The sequence below is a fragment of the Panthera tigris genome, chromosome B4 (assembly GCF_018350195.1).
Source record: "Panthera tigris isolate Pti1 chromosome B4, P.tigris_Pti1_mat1.1, whole genome shotgun sequence".
In the NCBI taxonomy this organism is placed as follows: domain Eukaryota; kingdom Metazoa; phylum Chordata; class Mammalia; order Carnivora; family Felidae; genus Panthera; species Panthera tigris.
This window is the reverse complement of record NC_056666.1, coordinates 78,825,675-78,849,583: the sequence shown is the minus strand read 5'-3', so window position 1 is coordinate 78,849,583 and position 23,909 is coordinate 78,825,675. Positions and strand designations below refer to the sequence as shown.

The following is a 23,909-nucleotide window of genomic DNA, read 5'->3' as shown; positions in this document are numbered from 1 at the left end:
AATGCACTTACCCACTACTCAAACTGCCTCCCGGTATCATAGGAACATAGCTATTTACCTGGTTCTCTTCTACTAGATTGCACAACTAGATTCTTGTTAAATGCTGTATTGGACACTTCTAGCATACACCTGGAACACAAAAGATGCTCAGGAAATATCTGTGAAAGGAGGGCAGGCAGGTAGGTGGGGCAGGAAATAGACCCTTGCTTGCTGAATTCTGGCTTAGGAGACAGGACACCTTTGGACCTTTGGCAAGTGCCTTGTCCTCTCTGAGCCAAGATCGGGGGAAGGGGCAGAATCAGTACCATAGGCCTCTGAGACTTCTTCCCACCCGAGCCCTTGCCTCAGTGCTGATAGCTCTGCCACTGCCCCAGCAAAAATGCGCCAACCTCTTTCCCCTAACCAGACCCCGGTGGGAGAGGGCTAGGTGGAGTCACTGAGCAGCTCACTCCTGCCACCTGGTGGTACGGAGGAGCCTTGCTCAATCTTCCTTGCAGATCCAAGGAAGGTCTTGTCTGAAAAAGTCTGGAAGCTTTTGCACACTGCTCTTCAGTCCAGGAGTTTTGCTTTCTCTGGAATCCCTTCCCATTCACAGCACACATCAACATTCCTGCTATTCCAATGCACTGAACTGAGCTGGATGAAGTTAAGACCCCTAAAGATCCTAAATTCTGGAAACATTGTGTTGTACACCTCCACCATAAGGGCTTCAAGACAGAAGCGACACTAAAAGTAAAAAATAAGTACAAGTAAGGTGCCACAAAATTCTGATTTCTCTTACGATTACTACTGGAATGCCTTTATTTTTTAAAATATAAAATACAAAGTATTTATCTCAACATTTCTGTTTGTTTTAGTGCCCCTGCTTTGCTGTCCTACGCACTAAGCACTAACGTAATGCTGGGTAGTACACCATGGACCCTGTTTTGGGTGACAGAATCTTCCTAATGTAAGTCTGTGAGCTACTTGAGGGCAAGGGTTGTTGTCTTTTATAAGATTTTGCCTTTCGGGGTGCCGGGCTGTCTCAGTTGGAGGAGCAGGTGACTCGATCTCACAGTTGTGAGTTCAAGCCCCACATGAGGCATAGAGCTTACTTAAAAAAAAAAATTACAAAAAACTAATAAAAGTAAATGGAATTGACCACTGAATTGATTAATAGGCTTTAATACTGGAGGGACACCTGGCTGTCTTAGTCAGTGGAGCATGTGATTCTTGATCTTGGGGGTTGTGAGTTCAAGCCCCACATTGGATACAGAGATTGCTTAAAAATAAAATCTTTAGGGGCGCCTGGGTGGCTCGGTCGGTTAAGCGTCCGACTTCAGCTCAGGTCATGATCTCACGGTCCGTGAGTTCGAGCCCCGCGTCGGGCTCTGTGCTGACAGCTCGGAGCCTGGAGCCTGTTTCAGATTCTGTGTCTCCCTCTCTCTGCCCCTCCCCTGTTCATGCTCTGTCTCTCTCTGTCTCAAAAATAAATAAACATTAAAAAAATTAATAAATAAAATCTTTAAGGGACGCCTGGGTGGCTCAGTCAGCTAAGCATCCAACTTCATGATCTCACGGTTCATGAGTTTGAGCCCCGCATTGGGCTCTCTGCTGTCAATGCAGAGCTGCTTGGGAAGCTATCTCTATCTCCTTCTCTCTCTGCTCCTCCCCCCCACTCACACATGATCTCTCTCAAAACTAAACAAATATTTTTTTAAAAAAAGATTAAAACAATTGTTATTTAAAAATTAAAAAAAAAAAAGATTTCAGGGCGCCTGGGTGGCTCAGTCGGTTAAGTGGCAGGCTCTTGATTTCAGCTGAGGTCATGATCTCCTGGATCATGAGATCAAGCCCCACATTGGGCTGTGCTCTGACAGCTTGGAGCCTGCTTGGGATTCTCTCTCTCCTCTCTCTCTAACCATCTCCCCACTCGCTCTCTCTCTCTCTCTCAAAATAAATAAATAAACATTAAAAAGATAAATAAATTTAAAAATTAAAAACAAAGATGAAAAAAAGGACTTTTACACTGGAACTATGGCAAGAAGTCATAGGCTAGATGGAGGAAGATGATGGTTGCACTAAATAAAGGACTTCCATGTATTTATAGAAGGAAATTATCAAGTAAGTGAGTAAAGATGGCTTGAGTCATTCCCTTACCAGGTGAAAGCTTGAGAAAGAGGAGGCTATGCCTTCTGACTAGGCCACAAGACCAAGGAAAGAACACAATGACTTTTGGTCAGGATGATTAGTTGTGGTTCTTATGATTATTATCATATTTCCTTATCCCTCTATGGTGATCTTGTATCCTAGAATTTCCAGAACTCCACAATTTCAAATATTTCTAGGGGCACCTGGGTGGCTCAGTCGGTAGAGCATGAGACTCTTGATCTAGGGGTCATGAGTTTGATGGGGCACCTGGGTGGCTCAGTTAGTTAAGTATCTGGCTTGGACTCAGGTCATGATCTCACAGTTCATGGGTTCGAGCCCTCATTGGACACTGTGGGGACAGCTTAGAGCCTGGAGCCTACTTCAGATTCGGAGTCTCTCTTTCTCTCTGCCCCTCCCCCACTCACACTTCACACTCTGTCTGGGTCTCTCTCTCTCAAACATAAAATAAATATTGAAAAAAAAAGTATAGGGGTCATTATGAGTTTGAGCTCCACGTTGGGCATGGAGCCTACTTAAAAATAAGTAAGTACCGACTCCGGCTCAGGTCATGATCTCGCGGTCCGTGAGTTCGAGTCCCGCATCGGGCTCTGTGCTGACAGCTCAGAGCCTGGAGCCTGTTTCAGATTCTGTGTCTCCCTCTCTCTCTGACCTTCCCCCATTCATGCTCTGTCTCTCTCTGTGTCAAAAATGAATAAACGTTAAAAAAATTTAAAAAATAAAAAAAATAAAAATAAGTAAATAAAAATAAAAATAACCAAATATTTCTCCCAAACCAGTAAGATGTTCCAAAAAAGAGCCAACTACTCCACCTTTAGCTTTTCCAGTGCTCTGTCCCGTATTGTGTCCATGCTGAAATCTGTACCCTTCCCAGCAAAAGACAAATATGCCAGATGTAAGAATTAGATCCCTGAAGAGAAAAAAAAAAGAAAAGAAAAAGAAAAGAAAAGAATTAGGCCCCCATACTGGAAAGGCAGTGGGCAGAAGAGGATAAGGCCAAAGAATGGGCTGAGCAGGGGGTGCCTGGGTGGCTTAGTCTGTCCAACTTTGGCTCAGGTCATGATCTCACAGTTTGAGAATTCGAACCCCGCATCGGGCTCTGTGCTGACAGCTCAGAGCTCTGCCTTGGATTCTGTGTCTCCCTCTCTCTCTGCCCCTCCCCTGCTCACACTCTGTCTCTCTCTCCTTCAAAAATAGATAAACATTAGACAAACAAAAAAAGAATGGGTTGAGCAGGAGGCACAATACCCACACTCTTCTTTTTAATCACCCTTCTAAGAGATAAGGGATCTGGGGGAGCAGTGGAGGGTGGGCAGTCACCAGTGAGACCACAGGTCCCAGGTTCCCAGAGCTCCGTGGAGCTGCATATTCTCGCCTCCTCTTTGTCCTTTGACTGCCATGAATGAGCCCACGGACACCATATGCTTTTTCTCTAGGAATCTGGAAGCAACTAGAAAGTGCTCTGAGGCTAGCACCAAGGGGGAGCATCACAAATTTTCTCTACCCTGGTCCCCAGGATCCTGGAGAAAGGGGTCAGGCCTAGGAACCATCCAGAAGTCGAATGGAATGGTAGGTGTTGTCTGGCAGGGCACAGGCTGCCTTAGGTGTGTCTGTCTGTCCCCTTACCCTCTATTAGCTAAAGTCTCCCTGCTGTCCTACCTTCTCCGGTATTCTGGGATTCCTAAATTCTCCTTAGCTGGCAAGGAAAATCCAGTGCCCAAGGAGACTTTAGAGGGGTAAGGGACTATATGTATATACATAGAGAGAGAGGTCACCTAGGTGTTTGTTGAATGTATTTATGTGACTTTGTATGTCCTCTAACACCTGGCCCCTGTGGTTCATGAAGTGTCACCATGAATGCCCATGGCTATGTGACTGTCGCATGTGGTGTGTGCCTTTGTGTGTCAGGGCAGGGGCTCCCTGTGGTGCGCATGTGTTGGGAGGGGATGATAGTGAGAGCCTGCCTCCCTCTCCTCCTCCCCCACCCCTGCTCCCATCTGGCCTTGATCAGCCGGTCCCTGGGGAGAGAGTCGCGGTTTCGGATGCAGGAAAATGTTCCAGGAAGCGGCCACTGTGCGGGCCCTGCTCCGGCTCCCCCAGCGGAAATTGTTCCAGCGGGAGGGGGAAGGGAGTGTCGAGATAGGATTAAGGGAGGGGGGTGGCTCTTGGCTCCCCTTTCCATGGGATAAAGCAGGATAAGTTGATGGGAAGCTCAGGTCACCCAGGAACCTGGAGGCTGCTACCTGAATCATTTAATGCAGGAAAATTGAGAGCCAACAAAAGAAGGTTCCTTTTCTTATCTGGTTCTCTTTCCGGTGAAGTTTGAGGACTGGGATCTGGGTGGCCCTTGTGTTCCTTTTCTGGCCCTGCTAGCATGTATCCAAGCTGGGGATTAGGACACCTGGGTCTTGTCAGAAAGTAGTGTAGCTGGGGGGGGGGCATAGGATTCAGTCCCCTCTTCTCCCCTCTGAGGGGGCTTTGAAGCTTGGATCCAGGACTGGGAGGGCTGCCTAATTGGGATAATGGAGGTTAATGGGGCGCCTGGAGGGGGTGGCCACGCTCCTAGATCAAAGAGCCCAGCTCTTCCCAACCACCACAGCTGGAGGTCACAGCTGGAGGGGGAGGGGCAGGGGCTTCGGGCCAGCCAGCAGGGGGTGCTCTGGCCCCTGGATGCTTGTCCTCTCGAGTGGGACCCCTTCTTCGCTGGGAACTACTTTTGCTTAGAGAGTGCTTATGGGGAGCGGGGGTAAGGAAACGGGGAGCCCCGAGATTCAGACTCCTCTTTGCGGGGATATGGGGGTGAGAAGGAGACCGGCACCAGAGGCTGGCAGCCTAGGGTCGACGGCGCGTTAGTACCGTCGGAACCTCAGGCACTTAGGGTCCAGAGGAGGACGCCTGGGATCCAGGTCTCGAGACAGCCTGGGCTGGGGAGGCAGGACTCCCATGCTGGGTTCAGGCCGCAGAGAAAGCATTGGGCGGGGCCGCTGGGGGCGCTGGCTGGGGCGGAGGGGACAGGGGCACTCAGAGCGCCGCCGCCGCCGCCGCCTACCCCCCTCCCCCCGGTTGGCGCTCCCTCTCGGGCTCTAATCGGCGCGGCGGCCGCAGCGGGCAGAGTCAGCGCCGCCAGTCTCCGGGACGCGACTCCCAGCAATTGTGGTTGGGACCGCAGATATGCAGCTGCCTCCTGCCCGGGCGCCCGGCCCGGCCGACCCCGCCCGCGCCCCGCCCCCCGACCGGCCCGCCCCTCTGCCTCCGGCCGCGCGGGGACACTGAGGCACGCCTGGCCGGTGACGGCCGGGTTTAGACTTGAGAGCCCTCTCCCCACGTCCCCAGACCTCACGATCCGTCCGTCTGGTGGGGGAGGGGGGGGACACCTATCCCCGAAGCAGCTGGAACTGGGGCTGAGACCCCCCGCCCCCAGTCCCGCCTTCGCTGGACCCCTCGCCGGGCCTCAAACCTCCACGCCCAAAAGGTCGAGCAGTGCTTTGAGATCCAAAGGGGGGCGCCCGATTGAGGGTGTGTAGAAAGGAGGTGGTAGTGGTGATGGCTGAGTCCCAAGGAATCGCATTAACCCGGGCCCTGGAAAAAGGAAGGATGGAGAAGGGTGGCCTAGGCTGACTGTGAATTTAGAGAGTTCCTTCGTAGGGGGAGGGGAGGGTCAGTGGGGAGAGGCAGGAATGGGTGTTAAACGGGAAAGGAAATAGTTAAGGAGGGATTAGGGCATTGTGTTGGGGACGGGGCGGGGGAGGGGAGTCCTCCTGCCAGACTGGAAGCCAGGTCCTCTGACACAGCATGGTGCCTTCCTTCTGTTGACCAGATCCAGTGGCTGTCAAGGGCCGTTCTCAGAACTGAATAGGTAAAATGCCTGCGTGTCCTGTGTGCGTATGCACACACACACACACACACACACACACACACAAACATACACACGTCAAGGGAAGTCCCTCTTGACTGCTTCCCCCACCTCCCTTCTCACATCCGGTCAGGCACGAAGTCCTGCCTGCACCGCCTCCTCCACACCACCCTTCCCTTCACTTCTAGGCATCCCCTCTGCTGCTACAGGCCACATCTCACCTCTTACCTGGACTGCTGCCACACTCTGGTCCCCGTGTCTCTTAATTTTGCCCTCCTTCAAACTCTGACAATACTCATAAGCGCCATTTATGCAACAACTACTAAGTGCCAGACACTGTGGTAAGAGTTCCACATGTATTATTCCTAATCCTTATAACAACCCTGGGAGGTTGCTGTATTATGTTTCCCCATTCTGAAGTAGAAGAATCTAAGGCATCAAAGGTTATATCGCCTGGCCAAGCTTACACCATAGTAAATGGCTGACTTACCCAGAACTTCCTGGCTCTAAGCCCCTATTCCAATCTACTCTCTGCTGCTGCGGGGACTATCTTTCTAATATATGAATATTCCTGTATGTTGCCCTTAGGACCAGGTTCAGAGCCCTTGCGCAGTTGGTTAGAACTTCTACATCAGCCTCTACTCTGTGCTCAGTCACACTCAACGTTGAGCATTTCGAAAGTGTTGGGGCGCCTGGGTGGCTCAGGCGGTTAACCTGCGACTTTAGATCAGGTCATGATCTCATGGTTTGTGGGTTCGGGTGGCATTGGGCTCTGTGCTGAGGGCTCAGAGCCTGGAGCCTGCTTCGGATGGTGTCTCCCTCTCTCTCTGCCCCTCCCCCACTTGCACTCTGTCTCTCTCTTTCAAAAATAAATAAACATTAAAAAAAAAAAAAACCTGTTGTTAATCTCTCACACCTCTGGACCTTTGCATACACTCTCCCCCTTGCCTGTAAATGCTCTTCCTCTCTTCACCTGGCTATTTATTCTTCATTTTCTTTACCTAGTCATTGCTTCTTTCAGGAAGCCTTCCTTGATTCCCCAAACACAGGATTATCTTCACTCTTGTCTTCAGTAACATCTAGTAATTTCTCTCTCCAGATACTTCCTACTCTTTATGTTAGTTGCTGGTTTGTGAGGCAAAGGGCTAGGACTGTTGTTCAGGTTGCACGCCTGAGTCTAGGTCGCTGTGCTAGGTGCTCATTGAGCATTTACTGCATGAAAGAATGTTCCCCCGGTCCAGTCTACATCTCAAAAATAAAAACTGTGCTTCCAAGAAGAAGTGGAGCAGGTCAGAGATAGTGAGGGAAATGTGTGTCTAGGGTTTTGAAGAACCGTTCCCTTGCGTTGTTCACTCCTAAGGATAGAAGATGGGATCAGGGCCCCATCATTCCAAGTTATCTTGTTTAAAGACACTAATACAGGGGAGCCTGGGTGGCTCAGTCAGTTGAGCATCCAACTTCAGCTCAGGTCATGATCTCGTGGTTCATGAGTTAGAGCCCCGCATTGGGCTCTGTGCTGACAGCTCAGAGCCTGGAGCCTGCTTGGAATTCTGTGTCTCCCTCTCTCTCTGCCCCTCCCTGACTCACACTCCGTCTCTCAAAAATGAATAAATGTTAAAAATTTTTTTTAAAATAATAAAAACACTAATATATTTCATATATCAGACTCCAGGGCATATATTTTTACAAAGAGGCACTTCCTGGGCATGAATAGAGTCTTAATCCAGTGCTGACCCATGCGAGACACCCATGGCAGGTTCCCTTATTCCAGGATCAGGCCTCAGTCTTTTCCTCCATTTTCCTTTTGTCCCCTGCCATCCTTGCTCCTTCCCTTTTCATAGCACTTCTCTTTATTTAAAAAAAATTTTTTTGTTTTATTTATTTAATCTCTACACCCAACATGGGGCTTGAACTCATGACCCTGAGATCAAGAGTTGCATGCTCTTCCAACTGAGCCAGACAGGTGCCCCAGGACTTCTCTTTCTGATTCTGATCAGCCTCTCCTGGAATTACTATATTATCTCAGGACTCCAATGTCCACTAAAGAAGCCAAGGCTCAGAGCAGAGGGGAGCAAGGGCCAGCACCAGGAGTCCTGCCTTGCAGCCCTGATGCCGGAAGAAGGAATGGGGAGACCCAGCAGAGAGTGAGGGAGTTGGGCTATACATATAACATGTAAGTGTGGATACCTATGGGCTGGTGAGGGGAGCCCCATTTCCAAGCTCTCCTATACAGAGGTTTCTGGCTTCTTAAAAGCTTCCCTTTTGCCCTGTGTTCTCAGCTTTGGCTCCCAGAATTGGATCCTTTTACCAAGGGCCCTGAGCCTAGGCTCAGAATGCTCCATCAAAGCACAGGTAAGTGCTCACATCCAGAAGTCCTGAGCAGATTGTTCCTCAACCCAAGGAGCAAGTTTTCCTGGTCACCAGCTCCATTGCTTTTGGAGGACCCTACCAGATTAGCAGCTGTCCCTCAGGGCCTTTTATCTCTAGCCCCACCATCTCTGTTTTCCCCTGTTTCTCTCCATTCATCTTCCTATTTTCCTGTCTCTAGGTGCCTTTTTCTTTCCCATCCCCTCTGTGTTCTCTGTCGCTGGTGTCTCTCCTGGAGACAAGGGCTGGGCCTGGGTGCATGGGGGTGGGGGTAGCGGCCAGACCAGGGGCCCGGGACATGAGCGCAACTTTCCAAGCTTCTCTTCCAGGCCCCTGTGGTTGGGGAGCTCCACAGAGGGAGAGATGAGTCAGCGGGCCCGCAGAGCAGTGGGGGGGGGGGGTCTAGGTGGGGGTGGGGATGCCGGGGTTCCCCAGGGCCAGGGAGTTCGCTGGGGCATCTCCGTCTCTCATCTCTGGAGGATATGGGGAGTCAAGGAGCTCTGGTTCCCCAAAAGGTTCACTAGAGGTGGCTACACTAGTAGGAGCTGCAGACAGCAGTTTATAGGACTGGCAGCGCCCTCCTCATCACCCTTATTCTCAGATTCCTCCGGGAAGAGGGGTTCCTAAATCCTCCCAAGGAGACTTCAGGGACCTTTAGAGCTGTACAGCTGTGGTGATGGGCCTGTGTGTATGTGTATGACGCCTGCCATATATGTAAATGTGTGTACTGATGGGAGTGGGTGGGAGTCCCCAGTTGGGAAGGTGTTCTAGGTGACTGTGAGTCTGTCCCTATGTATGTACGCTGGTGTGCGCATTCTCGTGATTGGGGGTTAGGGTAGGTGTCTTGGTACAAACATCATCTATATAGAGCTAGATATATAGGTGTGTATCAGTGTGGGTGCCTATGGGGTAGTCAGTGGACCCTTGAACAACATGGGTTTGCACTGTGTGTGGGTCCATTTATACACCCATTTTTCTTACAGCCCAGTACAAAAGTATGTTTTCTCTTCCTTATGACTTTTTTAAAAAAATTTTTCTAATATTTATTTTTGACAGAAAGAGAGGCAGAGCATGAGTAGGGGAGGGGCAGAGAGAGAGGGAGACACAGAATCTGAAACGGGCTCCAGGCTCTGAGCGGTCAGCACAGAGCCCGACGTGGGGCTCGAACTCATGGACCGCGAGATCATGACCTGAGCCGAAGTCGGACGCTCAACCGACTGAACCACCCAGGCGCCCCTCCTTATGACTTTCTTAATAACATTTTCTTTACCTAGATTACTTTATTGTAAGAATACATACAAGTCTATAATACATATAACATACAAAATCTGTGTTGACTGACTTTATGTTATGGGTAAGTCTTCCGGTTCCACAGTAGGCTATCGGTAGTTAAGTTTGGGGGGAATCAAAAGTTATATGCTGGTTTTCGACTGTGAGGGGGTTGGCACCTCCAACCCTTGCATTGTTCAAGGGTCAGTATATGTTCATAACTCAGCATGTGTGTGAGCATGTATCTAAAAGTGTGTCACTCATTAGGTATGTATTAGGGTATGTGGATGTATTCCAGGGGCTCTGTTAGCTGTTCATGGGTGATTCTAGGGTAGCCAAACCTTCTATAACAACAACAGGAAAGGGTTAGGAGTCCCTTTGGCTTACGGCTGTCAGAGGGAGCCCGGTCTAGGAGGGTGAGGAGGGTGAGCAGCGGGCAGTGGGTGTGGAAGGAGGCAGCTTCCTTAAGGAGTAGGGGGATAAGCAGTCTTCCACTCTGCCCAGTTTTCACTCTCTCTCCACCTCACCCCATCCCACCCCCCAGTCTTTCCAAAAGATCCCAAACCATTAGAGAGAACTGAGGCAGGTTCCGGATTCAACCCTTCTAACCTAGAAATCCCACCCTGATTCTTCCAGGGGAGGGAGGGAAGGGAGCGGTCCTGTGGTTCAGCCCAGTCCTGGGGTTGAGAGATCAGAAAGGCACCATCCCACCCCTTCCTTCAGGGGCGTCCATCTCAGAGCTCAGCATCTGGGTGGCCATGGGCGGAGGCTGAGGGGCCCCCAGGGTGGTGGGGGGTGGTGGATAGAAACCAGATGCCTAGGGGGTTTATACTGGAAGGACCAGAGCCGCAGCCTCTACCCGCCCCTGCCACATGGCGCCTCTGCCTGGGCTGCCCCACCCCCTGGGAGGCTGGGCTGAGGGAGGCCTGCAAGGGTGGAGGCAGGTCCTTGGTCAGGGCTCCCAGTCGCTGCCCCTACCCCCTGGGGGCACTGGGAAGGGGGTTAGGGGTCTGGACCCAGGAATACCAGGGCCCCGGCTGGGCAGTAGGACTATCTTTTAAATGAGTATGGAAAAAGTCAGAACCCAGGGTCCCAAGGGAGGCAGCTGGGGCTTCAGGCAACCCCTCTACCTGGCTTTGGCACCGGCCTTTGGGAGGGGGCTCTGTGTCCAGGCGCTATCTTACTGGGGGTGATGCATCAGGGACCCTGACTGACATATTTCTGGGAAACTTGCTCCTTCCTTTTCCTTCCCTAGCACTCCAGTCCCTCCCCAGGTACAATTAGGGATAAAGCCCCCAAGGGAAGTGGAGAAGGTTGACCTCTGCCCCCATCTCCTCTCCCCAACCCTGCAGCTCTATTCATCCTTCCTTGTTCAGTCCTTTCCTTTCTTCCCCAATGTAGGCTGAGACCCAACCTCTTCTCTCACCTGCCACGGCTCTTCTCGGTTCTGGAGTCTACACTTTTCTCCTCTGCCTCAGTTGCCTGCCTGATCTAACTAGTCTCAGGCTTTTCTACTGGCTGTGCAGTAATTTCTCCAAAGCTTCCCCTTCTTATTCCCAGCTTCTGAGTGGGGGGCCCCAGAAGTCCATCTGGCACCTCAGCCTCGGATGCCCCCACCAGGGGGAGACTGGGAGGTCAAGGGGACACCCCACCACGGGCACTTCCTCTTGGGCAGACGGGTGGGGTGGCCCATGTGTAATCATCGGACACAATTATGCGCTATTTATACTCCCTCCCCGCCCCCCACCTGCCTGGCCACTTAACCCTCTGCCTCCTCCAGACCTGGCCATGCTTCCAGCTATTTTTTCTGTCCTGTCCTTCCAAGCCATTGTCTCTATCTTTGTTCCTCTGAGCCTGTTTCTTTTCCTTTTTCTTTTTTTCTGTTCTCTGTTTTTTTAAAGCCAAGCACCTGGCCTTCTGTTTCCCTCTTGTCTCTTTCTCTTTTATGTCCCACAGCGTCTCTTCTGAGTCTCTTGGATTGTTTTATTTGTTTTGTGTATCTCTAGGTCTTTCTGCTCACTCGCTCTTCCTTCCTTCCTTCCTTCCTTCCTTCCTTCCTTCCTTCCTTCTTTCCTTCCTTCCTCCCTCTCTTTCTTTCTCTTTCTTTCTTGTTTTCTTGTTTCTTTCTCTTTTGTCTGCCAGACACTCTGTTTCCCTAAACCCTTTCTCCAAATGCTGAGCCCCCAGGGTTGCTTGGGGTAATTCATATCAAGGGGCTGGAATCCAAATGCCTGGTCCTGGTCCTGAATTTTGATTCTGCCTGCTAATTAAACTGCACTTAACCCTCCCTGAACCTCCAGTCTGCTTCTCCCTCTTCCCCACCTTTTCCTCAGTGGGAGCAAAAGAAGCTAGGCAGTGGGCACTCAGGGGAGAAAGTGAGAGAACTGGGTTGGGGAGTTGGGGGGGGTGGTCCTTTTCACTGATGGACATGGAACCCGCTGTGGGAGAGATGCTACCGATTGGCTGCCCAGTCCCTTCTCTCTCATAAACTTACCTTAGGGCCCAGGTTTCAATTATTAAGACTTTTTGGGTTTCCCTCACCCAACCTAGTTGACCTTCCTTCTTTTCTTCCCTTTGTGATCAGAAGTCGTAGTTGGGAAGTCCTGCCGAAGCTCTAACTTCAAGTCTGCCTGCTGCAGAGGGAACCGATGCATGGCAGTGAGACAGAGAACTGGGAGCTCCCTCCCAGGAGAGCATGATCACTCAGAAGAACTATCCAGCAAAGCATAGAGATTTGACGTGTGGCCAAGAGGAGCTTAGGGATGGTAACTGGCAAGGAATGATGAAGGCTAGGGCTTATCTTTTCGGGAGTTAATCCAAAGGGGCAAGGTTTGAGTATGGATGAGTTGATCCAATGAACTTCTACCTCCGCCCTCACTCCTTCCCACCTGAAATTTTCTTAGAATCGGAAGATCCAGGTTCTGCCCCACAAAGTGAGGTAGGCCTAGGTGATACTTTCTTAGGAGTGAAACTGAGGCATTGGGAAGAAGATTGGGGAACCCCTGAGCCTGTGCCAAGCCCTCCTCCCACTCTTCACCCCTTCCTCCTGGCCTTGCTCTGGAACCTGCCTCAGTGACCCTAAAAGTTTGGGCAGCTGAAGCCTCCACCCAGAGCACGGCCCCCCTCCTGTCTCTCACAACACGCTCGCACACACACTGTTCTCCTGATCTAGAGGTGGGTGACGGGGGACGCAAGCATCTCTGTGGTCAGCTCGGGTGTATGTGTGGTGTGTGCACCTCCAGCCATGTCCCTGGGCTCATTTGAGTGTGAGTGTGCCTGTGTTCATTCATGACAGCGGCTGTGGCCGTGTGGGCAGTGCTGTGTGTGCGGACGTGTGCATGTATCATCCTGTGTTTGTCTGTGAGTGCGTATGTCAATGTGTTCCAGTCTCTCTGTGTGAGTGTCGTCCCCAATCCCCCATCCCCCCCCTGGATCTCTAATTAGTGGTTTGGGGTTTGTTCCTTTTCCCTCCTGTTCCTTCCCTCAGCGGCGCGGCGGCCTCAGCAGCAGTAGGAGCGGCGGCAGCAGAAGCGGCGGCAGCAGCAGCAGCCAGGACTCTGGAGTCAGAGTAGGATTGTAGGATCGCAGCCCGAGTGGGAGCAGGAGTGGAGCTGGCCTGGGAGAGGAGCGGAGCCCTCCTGGGGCCCTCAGGCCACCACTTGCCTGCACTCCCACTGCCAGACCTCCAAGGAGGAGACACCCAGGACACCCAGCCCCAGAGCCCCCAGGTACATGACACTGGGCAGCCCTGGGAGGGGTTCCCGCGGAGGTCTATGGGATTGCTGGGGGCAGGGTGTGGGACACCTAGGCCCACCGTCCCTTCCACCCTTCCCCTTCAGCAACCCCCCCCCCCCCAGGACAGACACTTGACAACTTGCCCAGGGTCCTACCCTCCTCCTGCTTCCACCCCTTCCCTGGAGCCCTGTTTGTCCTCTCCCGCCCAGATCCCTTCTTTGGGGAGCTCAGCAAATGGAGCAGGAAATTTGGACCCTCTGCCTCCCTCTCTCGCCCTGCTCATTGGATCTGGAGCCTTCTCCGCTGGGAAAGCTGTAATTAGAGGGTGGATCCCTACAGACAGAGAGCAGCCCCCCCACCCCCCACCCCCCAGTCCCTTCTAACTTTAGATCTCTTCTCTCCCATTCTCCCATTCTCCCTCCCTCTCCCTCTCCCTCTCTCTCCGGCTCGGCTGGCTCTCTCCATCTGCCTAGCTCCTTGGGACCCGTTCCCCAGCCTCAGGATGGCGTCCTCCCTGCTTGAGGTAACTGCCCCCTCCTCCCCCCAGGACACCAGCAACGGTCCTAATGGTCCTAATCCCTCCCCGCCCCCTGCCTCCCAACTCACACAGACAGTGGCTGTGGTGCTTGTCACTTCCAGGGACCCTCTGATGAGGAGAGAGGACAGGGCTCAGAGGGGGGAGCAGAGGGCAGGAGGAAGGGCTGGAGAGAGAGGGGCCAGGGGTCAGAGAGCTGTCAAAGGAAGATGAGAGGGGCCAGGTCAGAAGAAGGCATGGACCTCTGAGGTCCACAGCACACGCCAACCCCGAGGAGTGGACAGGGATGGAGAAAGGAGGAAGAGGAGGGGTAGGAGATGAGTCAGCCCTCAGAGACAGCGGGAGAGAGTGAGAGGGCTGGTGCGGTGGGCACCAGGCACTACACTTGGTATTAGTGCCTTGGGGGTTCCATATCCGGGAGCTCCTGGCCTGAGCCTGGGCCGCAGCTTGTCTGGTTTGTAGGTGGGCAGGGGCTGGGCCTCGGGGCCCGGGTGTGTAGGGGAAGAGGTGAGTTATGAGAGAAGGGAGAAGGGCAGCCCTGTGCATGTGGGGGGGCTGACCAGAGGAACTGGGCCTGGGCCTGAGAGGGAAGCAAGGAGGAGGGCCAGGGTCTGAGGCCGCCTGCCCGGCTCACAAATATTTAGCTTTCAGCCAAAGACAAACTCAGCTCTATTTTGGGAGTGGGAGGCTCCAGGGCGGACTGGGCCACTTCCCCTACAGGCTGGGACCCCGGCATCCCTTGCCTTCGGCACTGGGGTTGGAGGGCGCTAGGGTACCATGGAGGTCAGGTTTGGGGGTCTTGAGAAATTACGGACTCTACCAGCGGGGGGCAGGGGGAGACTCCAGGTGCATAGTTGGAAAGGAAGGACTCATAGCCACTCAAAGCCACTGAGAATGTCCTGAGTTCTCCTGGCTTCTGGGTCTCTGACTCTGTTCCTCTGTCATCATCTCTGTCCTGTTTTCTGGGTCCCTCCACAGGAGTTTGGGGCCGACAGCCCACCCTTCAGGTCAGCCACCTTCAGTAGCCTTGAACTTTCCATATTCTCAGGCCCCTCAGAAGCCCCCATTTCTGCTCTCAGTGCCCTAGCTCAGGTCCCAGGGGTGATGGGCTGACCAGGAAGCGGATTCATTCAGCCTCCAGGAGAGATGTGTGTGAGACCCGAGCGAAAATCTTTTTTAACACCTGTGTTCACTGGCCTGGGCGGAAGTGCTAGGATGGAAACCAGCGTGCCTGCATATGCATGGCTGGCTCTGTGCGAGCACAGGTGTGTGTGTATGTGTATCAGCTGGGCCATCTGAGCATCTGGTCGTCCAAGTGAAGAATTGTGTGTGTGTGTGTGTGTAAGACCGGGAATGGTGAGTTTGTGACTGAGTTTGAGGGAATGGCATGCAAGCCAGTGGTGTGGACACGATGTCTCTCGTCACGGCTCCGTATCCAGTCGGGGTCCCCAGGTGTCGTGCTCTACTTCCTGCTGCAACGAGGGCAGATCGCTGACCCTGCCATTTTCCCGCTGGACTCTATATTGAGCCGTCATTGAAACACTGCGGTTGGTCTTGAGGAAGTTCCGGGACCGAGGTGTGTGGGGATCCTGGGTCCATCCAGGGCAGGGGCAGTGTCAGTGGGCGTGGGCACCATGCCAGGTTGCCAGCGTGGCACTGGTGCCTGGGGGGAGGGGCTGGCCCAGAGGCCTGTTGGAAAGACACAGGATCGGGGTAGCACTTCTGGGCTTTTCATGTCCCTCACTCCTCGTGAGCTGGAGATGCCCCCAACACAAAGGCACTCCAGTCCTTCTGTCTGTTTCTCCTACTCTTGGGGCACGGGGGCCCTCAATTTTCCCCTTCCCCCACCCAGGAAGCCCTCTGCCTGGTATAGGTGGGCTCTCTGGTGGTGGGAAGAACTTGGAGGTTCAGAGAGGGAAACGGCTGCTGTCTGATGAGAGGATCACCTGGGCTGAATGAACTGCAGGGGAAGAGGCCAGAGGGAGGAATGGGGGTGCGGGCTAGGTGGGCAGGGAGAATTGCAAGTGGGGAGAACCAGACAACATGGCGGTGGCTGAAATGGAGAACTGGAACCCAGGACCGTGTGTGCCCAGAGTGGATGGCCAGCTGGTCCTCAGATGTAGCGTGAGCTTCAGCAGTAGGTCAGCCCGGCACTGTGAGCTCCCCGGAAAAAGGGGGCCCCCTTCCCTGGCTGCATGTAGGAGTGAGAGAGCTGGGACAGCTCCTTGTTCTTTCTCTGGAGACTCCTTTTCAGTACTTGAAGCCTGCTTTTATTGTTTTAGTGGAAGGTGGGGGGGCAGAGGTCGGAAGAAAAACAACCGGAAGGTGGGACCCCTGGGCGCCCAGGAAGGTGATACATTTGATCAGGTACAGGGGTGCATATGTAGGACCCCCTCAGGAGCACGCAAGCGGCCGCAGAAGGGAAACTGAGGCTCTGATGAACCTCGCCAGGTGCCCGGCTCTTGGCCTCCAGAACCTTCCGAGTGGGTCTGGTGCCTTGCTCCCCCTTCTCTGCCCTCAGGGGCCCTGGGGGCCACCACTCCAGGGCTGGGGTCTGCTGTTGGCCTGGGGCTGCTAGCCTTCTTTCACCCCTCCTTCCTTCTCCCCAGCTGGGTGGGGTCCCTGGGCTTGGCTGAGGCCCCTGTGGCCACAGTGTGAGGGCCGGGCGGGGGGGACGGCGTCGGCGTTTTTAAAAATAAACCGACCGCAGGGAAACCAACGGAGCCGGGCTGGGCCGAGGGGGAGAAGCGGTCAGGGGGAGAAGGAGGGAGGAGTGGCCTGGTCTGGGGGTTTTCTGGGGCCCAGCATCATGGTGGTTTTCTCTTAGGTAGGAGATCTGTCCTCCTCCTCCTCCTCCTCCTCCTCCTCCTCCTCCCCCTTCCACTTTATTTTTTCTTCCTCCTTTCTTTCCCTCTGTTTTCCTCCGCCTTCCTGCCTTCTGAGCCCAGTCTCTCTCCATCACCTCTTTGTTTATTCTCCTTTCCTCTCTCTCCCTGCCCTTTGTCTTTTCACCTTCCTGCTCTTTTGGGTTTCTGCCCATTTCTGCCCCTTGATGCCAGTTTTCCCCTCTGCCTCCCCTTCCTCCACCCCCGGTGGCTTTTATGTCTGTGCCTCACCCTGTGCAGGGTCCTTTGCTCCTCTCGGCTCTGGGTCTCTGCCTCTCCCCTTGGCACTGCATGTTTTTCCCTCTTCGTTCTGCTAGGATTTGACTCCTGCCGGCTTCCCTGCCTCAGCCTACCCTCTGCTTGGAAGACTCCAGGGAAACTTTGGCTGGGGAGGACCCAGGGCTTTTCCCGTAGCCAGATTTGAGGAAGGTTTTGGTGGCTCAAATTTGGGAGGAGTCCGTGGGGTCAACAGGACTTCAGAGAGAGGTAACTGGGCAGGGCGGGGGCTCAGGTTTGCACTTGGGGAGCAGCACAGGGGTGATGACTGCACACACCCCTCACTGCAACCTTAAAACCCCAGACCTACCTGTAGGATTGGTGTCACACACACAAACCGCATGCTCGGAGGGACCGGGCAGGTCTTACTTAGATGCTTGGGTTCTTTTTTAGCTTTCCTGGGAAAGCACCAGGTACATCAGCTTTTGAGGACCCCAATCGGGGAACTGTACAGGGCCAGCTTTTGAGGGCATCTTTTTGGGTGGGGTTCTCAGTATGGATGTCTGTACCAGTCAGAGATTCTGGAGGGGATCTTCTCCTCCTGGGGTGTCCTGAGGTTGACCCAGGGAGGGGTACCATGAGCTCCCGAGGGATGGGAATCTCAGGGTGGTTTGGCCAGGTAGCAGTAGCATGATGGGTATTAAGGGCATCTTGTACTGGGAAAAGAGCCCCGTGCCTCACATCTATATATCTTCCTTCACTCACGGGGCTGGAAGGGTGTTGAGAGATCAGCTACATGAGGGCTACATGTTAGGGGACACTGGACATGCAGGGGCATGGCCATGAGCCAATATCTTAGCCATCCCAATTCCCAGCCCCAGAGGAGTGTGAGGACTTCGGGCTCCTCCAGCTTTCCCAAAGGGGTACCAGCTGGCTCCACAAAGCAGGAGGGTGCCCACTGCCCGCTTGAAAGACATTCTTGCCTCAGCCACAGTCCTGGCTTGGCGGCAGCCCTGTTCCCTCTCAATGTCCCAGTGTCTCCGTGTCGCTTCCTCTTGCTCCCCAGCTCCAGAGTCCCTGCCAAGAGATTCCTTATTCCTTACATGAGGCTGTGGCCTCAGGGAGACCGGGGCACTCGCTGCCTTCATCAAGAGCTGAAGCAGAGACAGGAAGTGGAATATGGGGGTAAAGCTGAGAAAACCTGGAGTGGGGGGGGGTGACTGCAGTCCCCTAATACTTCTCTTTCTCCCCATGTGTCTCTTTGAGACTTATCTTTCCTCTCCAAGTCTCGGACCATGACCTCTACTCTGAACCCACTTCCAGGGGCAGGACCCCTAATTCTCACCTCACCCAGGTGCGGCGTCCATCCCAGGCTCTTCTCGTTGCTATTTAAGAAGTGTCTCCTGTTCCTCTGAGTCCCTGGCACCCCCCAGGAACTCCACAGTGAGCTCGGCCTCCTGCCTCCTGGGTCGGGCTGTTAGGCTGCAGTCGGGACCTCTCTCCTTCTGTGAAACCATCTGAGCTCTGCCCTGGGGCCCAGGGCTCTTGGCTGGCCCCTCCACCTCCCATCCTCTTCAACTCTTCCTGGAACCCCCTTGGTTCTGCTCTCCAGGCCTCCGGGCCTCACCCCAGGGTTTTGCTCTTCCTTCTACACTTTCTCGTCTCTCCCTAAGCAGCGCTCCCCTCTGTCCACAGGAGGAAGCTCACTATGGCTCCAGTCCCCTGGCCATGCTGACAGCGGCGTGCAGCAAATTTGGTGGCACCAGCCCTCTGCGGGACTCAACGACACTGGGCAAAGCAGGCGCAAAGAAGCCATACTCTGTGGGCAGTGACCTTTCAGCCCCCAAAACCATGGGGGATGCCTACCCAGCCCCCTTTTCAAGCACCAATGGGCTCCTCTCACCTGCAGGCAGTCCTCCGGCACCCACCTCGGGCTATGCCAATGACTACCCTCCCTTTTCCCACTCATTCCCTGGGCCCACGGGCACCCAGGACCCTGGGCTGCTAGTTCCCAAGGGCCACAGCTCTTCTGACTGCCTGCCCAGTGTCTACACCTCTCTGGACATGGCACACCCCTACGGCTCCTGGTACAAGGCAGGCATCCACGCAGGCATCTCACCGGGCCCAGGCAACGCTCCTACTCCTTGGTGGGACATGCATCCTGGGGGCAATTGGCTAGGTGGTGGGCAGGGTCAGGGTGATGGGCTGCAAGGGACACTGCCCACAGGCCCTGCTCAGCCTCCACTGAACCCCCAGCTGCCCACCTACCCATCCGACTTTGCCCCCCTTAATCCAGCTCCCTACCCAGCTCCCCACCTCCTGCAACCAGGGCCCCAGCACGTCTTGCCCCAAGATGTCTATAAACCCAAAGCAGTGAGCAACAGCGGGCAGCTGGAGGGGAGCAGTGGGGCCAAACCCCCTCGGGGCGCAGGCACAGGGGGCAGTGGCGGATACGGAGGCAGTGGAACGGGGCGCTCCTCCTGCGACTGCCCCAACTGCCAGGAGCTAGAGCGCCTGGGGGCAGCGGCAGCTGGGCTGCGGAAGAAGCCCATCCACAGCTGCCACATCCCCGGTTGTGGCAAGGTGTACGGCAAGGCCTCACACCTGAAGGCCCACTTGCGCTGGCACACGGGCGAGAGGCCCTTCGTCTGCAACTGGCTCTTCTGCGGCAAGAGGTTCACCCGTTCGGACGAGCTGGAGCGCCACGTGCGCACCCACACCCGGGAGAAGAAGTTCACCTGCCTGCTCTGCTCCAAGCGCTTTACCCGAAGCGACCACCTGAGCAAGCACCAGCGTACCCACGGCGAGCCCGGCCCAGGGCCCCCTCCCAGCGGCCCCAAGGAACTGGGGGAGGGCCGCAGTGCGGGGGAAGAGGAGGCCAGTCAGACGCCCCGACCTTCGGCTTCGCCGGCCCCCCCAGAGAAAGCCCCTGAAGGCAGCCCAGAGCAGAGCAACCTGCTGGAGATCTGAGCTGGGTGGAGGGTCTCCAGCCCCAGGGCTGCCTCGCTAGCCTCTTCTGGCTTCGTGGACCACTGCTTGTCCCTCACCCCCTTTTGCCCCTTGCATGCTGCCCTTGGGGCTCTTGCCGGCTCCCCCCTGGCCATTCTGGGCCTGGGGGTCTCCCAGCATGCCTCCTCAGCTCACCCCTCCCTATGCCTCGAGCCTGTAGTGCAAACTCTCATCTCAGGCCCTCACCTCGTGCCTGATTTCTGCACTCTGGCTTCCTAAGTTCTTCCCTCGCTTCTGCTCACGGCTTCCCTCTCCTCTGCTCTCACAGCATCATCTCATTTTCCTTCCATCTGGGCTCTCAACGCTTTATTTCTCCATCTCACTAACTCCTTAACAAAATCCTTTGTCAAGATCAGCTTCCCAGGCTGATTTCCCACTATCACTTAGCTTCCAGGCTCCAGTCTTCCCAATTTCTTATTCCACTAGCTTTCCATGCTCCAGAGCGGTTTTTTGTTTGTTTTTTGTTTTTGTTTTTGTTTTTTTTTACAAACACATGATGATGATGATGATGATGATGATAATTTATTGCCCCCCGGGTGGCCTCTTCATTAGGGACCAGAGTTAGGGGGATTGGGGTTAGTGACCTGGCAGGGAGCAGGGTGCCAAAAGTGGGGCAGACCAGTGGGGATCTGATCCCAGAGATGGGGTGACCCCAGGGTCAGGGAGGCTGCCCCAAGGCCTGTATATTTAACCCCTATGTTCCAAGAGAAATGAATACTAATAATAATAATTCTATTTATCTAAGTTATGATGACAGGTCAGGTAGAGTGAGCTGGGGAGGGAAGGAGGTCCATTTCTGCTATGGAAATTTTAGCTAAATGTATCTCTGTTTAGAAAAAGTGTTAGTGGAGATCTTGTTAATAGAATTTCTATCATCAGGGTCTCAGTTAATGGGGTTTCTCTTTTAATGGAATCTCTGCTAATAGGGTTGGTTAGCTAGATCTCTGTTAAAGAGTTGATGGGGGGGGTGTCTCTCAATTAGGGATCCCTAGTATTCCCAGCCCCAGCCAGAAGCTGTGAAACCTCAAGCCCTATGGAGGGGAGGACTGGAATGTACCCCAGCTTCCTTGACCCCAGAGCAGGTTCTTCCACTGCCCCTCCCCTGACACCATGACCCCGGCAGGCTAATCCCTTGTTGCCATGGTTATGGAGAGCTTGCAGCTGCCATCCCGGACACGCTTTTTTGTGGAAGCCCACCTAACAGGAGGAGCACAATGGTTTGGATGTGCCTCTCCTAAAGAATAGGTGGGGAAGGCTTTCTCTGGGATCAGATTCAAGTAAATCGAGTATTTATTGAGTGCCTATTCTGTACAAGGCACTACTAGGCCGGTGCCTAAAAGCCATGAGAAAGAATTTATAGAGCTAGGAGGACAGAGGTCCCCAAGCTGATTTGGGGTTGCGTCCACAGGGCCCTCAACCTGGGACTTCCAATGCTCCCAACTCCACCTCTGGTGACTTTTAAAGCCGCTTCGTGCCTTTGAATGCCTTTCCTGTGACTTTGGATCCTCCTTTTCTGTCTCCTGCTTCCTCAAGGCCCCAAGTTAAAGGGTTAAAGCCTCTGGAGCTTGGGGAGAGGGTAATATTGGGGAAGGGAAAGGATCATGCCCTCATGGAGTCTTTTTTTTTTTTTAATTATTATTATTATTTAATAAAAAATTCGATTTTAACTTTTGTCCTGGTGAGAAAAGAAAAAGAGGAAGGAAGAAGAGTGAACCACAGGATTTTTCCTTGGCAAACTGGGCACTCCCCACGGGCATCCTATCGTGCCCGTTGGCACACTGTGCCCGCGGCAGCCAGGCCCTCGGGCGGAGGTCAGTATTCGAGCGCCCAGAGCTCTCCGTGTCGAGTCGGGAAGGCGGGGAGGTTTCCTCCCCGGCTCTTTCCTGCTTCTACCTCCGGACTCCGGCCAGGGCAGGGAGCCGGCCGGCGCGCCGGCCCCGCGATCCCCGCGCTGACTACTGCGCCGCCCCGAACCGGTCCCGGCGGGCGGCCCCGGCCTGGCACGTAACCGCCCCCTGCCCCGGGCCTGCAATCAGCCGTGCCCGCCGCCGAGTTAGCGGACGAACAAAAGCCACTCTGTGGCGGCCAGCCCGGAGCCACAATAGGGCTTTGTGCGGCCCCCGCCCCCGGGCTCCCCCGCTGGGCTGAGGGGGCGCACGGGCGGCGCCCCCGGCGACCGTCACCCCCACCCCCCACTCCCGCCGGCTCGGGAGGCGCTGCGGGCGGGCTCGGACCGCCAGCCCCCTCCTCAGCCGGCCGCCGCGGCCGCCCCGTCCAGGTGCGAACCCTCCTGCCCTCAGGCGGGGCGCGCCGCTTCAAAGGGGCTTTGAAGAGGGCCGCGTTCCAGGGCTCCTCCCGCGGACTGGGGTTGGGGGCCGCGGCGGAAGAGACGCGGGGTGGGGGAAGGGGTCCCGGGCTCCCGCCCCCATCCCGCCGGGCAGGCTCCCCGGGACCCCCCAGGGCCTGGCCCTCTCGCCTCCCTGTCCCCGCCTGTCCGGTGCCAGCCCCCACCCGCCGCGGCCTCGCGGTCCTTCCCTCCCGGCCCCTCGGCCCCTTTCATCTTCCCTAGACTCCGCTTGGGGTTTTGCTGGTTTCTGGGAGATAAAAACCGCCTCAAATAGCGGCGGCGCGCTGCCAGGACAAACAGGGCCCGGCGGGCCATGTGCGCCTGGTTACCGGCCCTGAGCCGGGGCGCCGGGCCTCTGCGGGCCGATCTCCGGGCACGCAGGCTCCAGCGGCGCCTCCCGCCTCCCAAAGTCGAGGGCCCCTTTAAAAGCCTCGGGCAGGGCCGCTGCCTCGGTTTCCCGCCCAGGTCGTAGGGAAGGCCCCCCCCCCCCCATTTGGAGACCGCCCGCTGAGCTCTCGGAGTTCATGGGGGCGGTGGGTCACAGTCTCTGTGTTGCCGGGGCCGCCGCGCCCCCTGGTGAAGTTAGTGGGAAGTGCGCTAGGCCTGGAGGTCGGCCTCCCAAGAATCCGCAACTCGTGAAAAACACTGGACAAACCTTAAACACGGGGCAGGCGGGGGTCCGATGTGAATACACGGCGCACTGTTCCTCCTCCCCAGTTCACATTACAGGGTGAGAGGAAGGCCCCTAACCCGTAATTACAACACAACCTGTTGGTGAAACTCAGGCTTCACCAAAAGGAGGTGGAAGTTGCAGGCCTAGTCCGCAGTGATTTCTTGGGGGATATGTATGGGTTGGATGGTGCCATGATTGAGGTTCAAGCAAAAACTTTGTCGGCGGGTTCTTAGTGCTCCCCACTAACTGTCAGAGTCATTGACTCCCTCTTTTCCTCCAAAGCCTGTACTGCTTCCCCTTCTCAAGGAGAGCTTTTCCAGCCAGTTTCCCCAACTACCCTCGGCTTTTCTCTACATCCTTTAAGTTTTCTGTAACATTCCAGGTGACGGTGAACTAACCTAGCAAATTAAACTGAGGCTATTTAAAATTTGGTCTGTGCAGTATTACGTGGGAGGCGTTTTGGAAATACAGCTTAAAAGCTCCACCGCAGAATCTGCGTTTTTAGCAGGATTCTCTGGTGGGTCTATGTTCACTAACATTTGGAAAGTACTAGAGTGGAGGAGACCCATGGCTTTCTCCTTGTTAAGGGCATTTTCAGAGGAGACTTCTTGTTTTCTGACCCTGGAATAACTCTCTTGGGGGCAACTTTTCATGTAGAAGGAAGGGGCAGACAGAGTCCACGAATGCTAAACTTAGAACGCCCCCTAGTTTCTCCAACTTGACTGGCAACTCTTAGGAGCAGTGACTATGCCTTATACATTTCTGTGTCCCCAGAACACGGTCCTTGGAATTGCTCATTAACCTTTGTTAAATGAATAAACCAGGGGCACCTGGGTGGCTCAGTGGGTCAGGCACACGCCTCTTGATTTCGC

The 23,909-nt window shown here is 54.6% G+C and overlaps 1 protein-coding gene across 1 annotated transcript; it reads left to right on the top strand.

Annotated features, from left to right (window-relative positions):
* Positions 1-13,874: 13,874 nt before the first annotated feature.
* SP7 (Sp7 transcription factor) lies at positions 13,875-19,978 on the top strand. The gene is made up of 2 exons (XM_042990835.1): positions 13,875-13,895; positions 18,704-19,978. The coding sequence occupies exons 1-2, from the start codon at positions 13,875-13,877 to the stop codon at positions 19,976-19,978; spliced, it is 1,296 nt and encodes a 431-aa protein (XP_042846769.1).
* Positions 19,979-23,909: the final 3,931 nt, after the last annotated feature.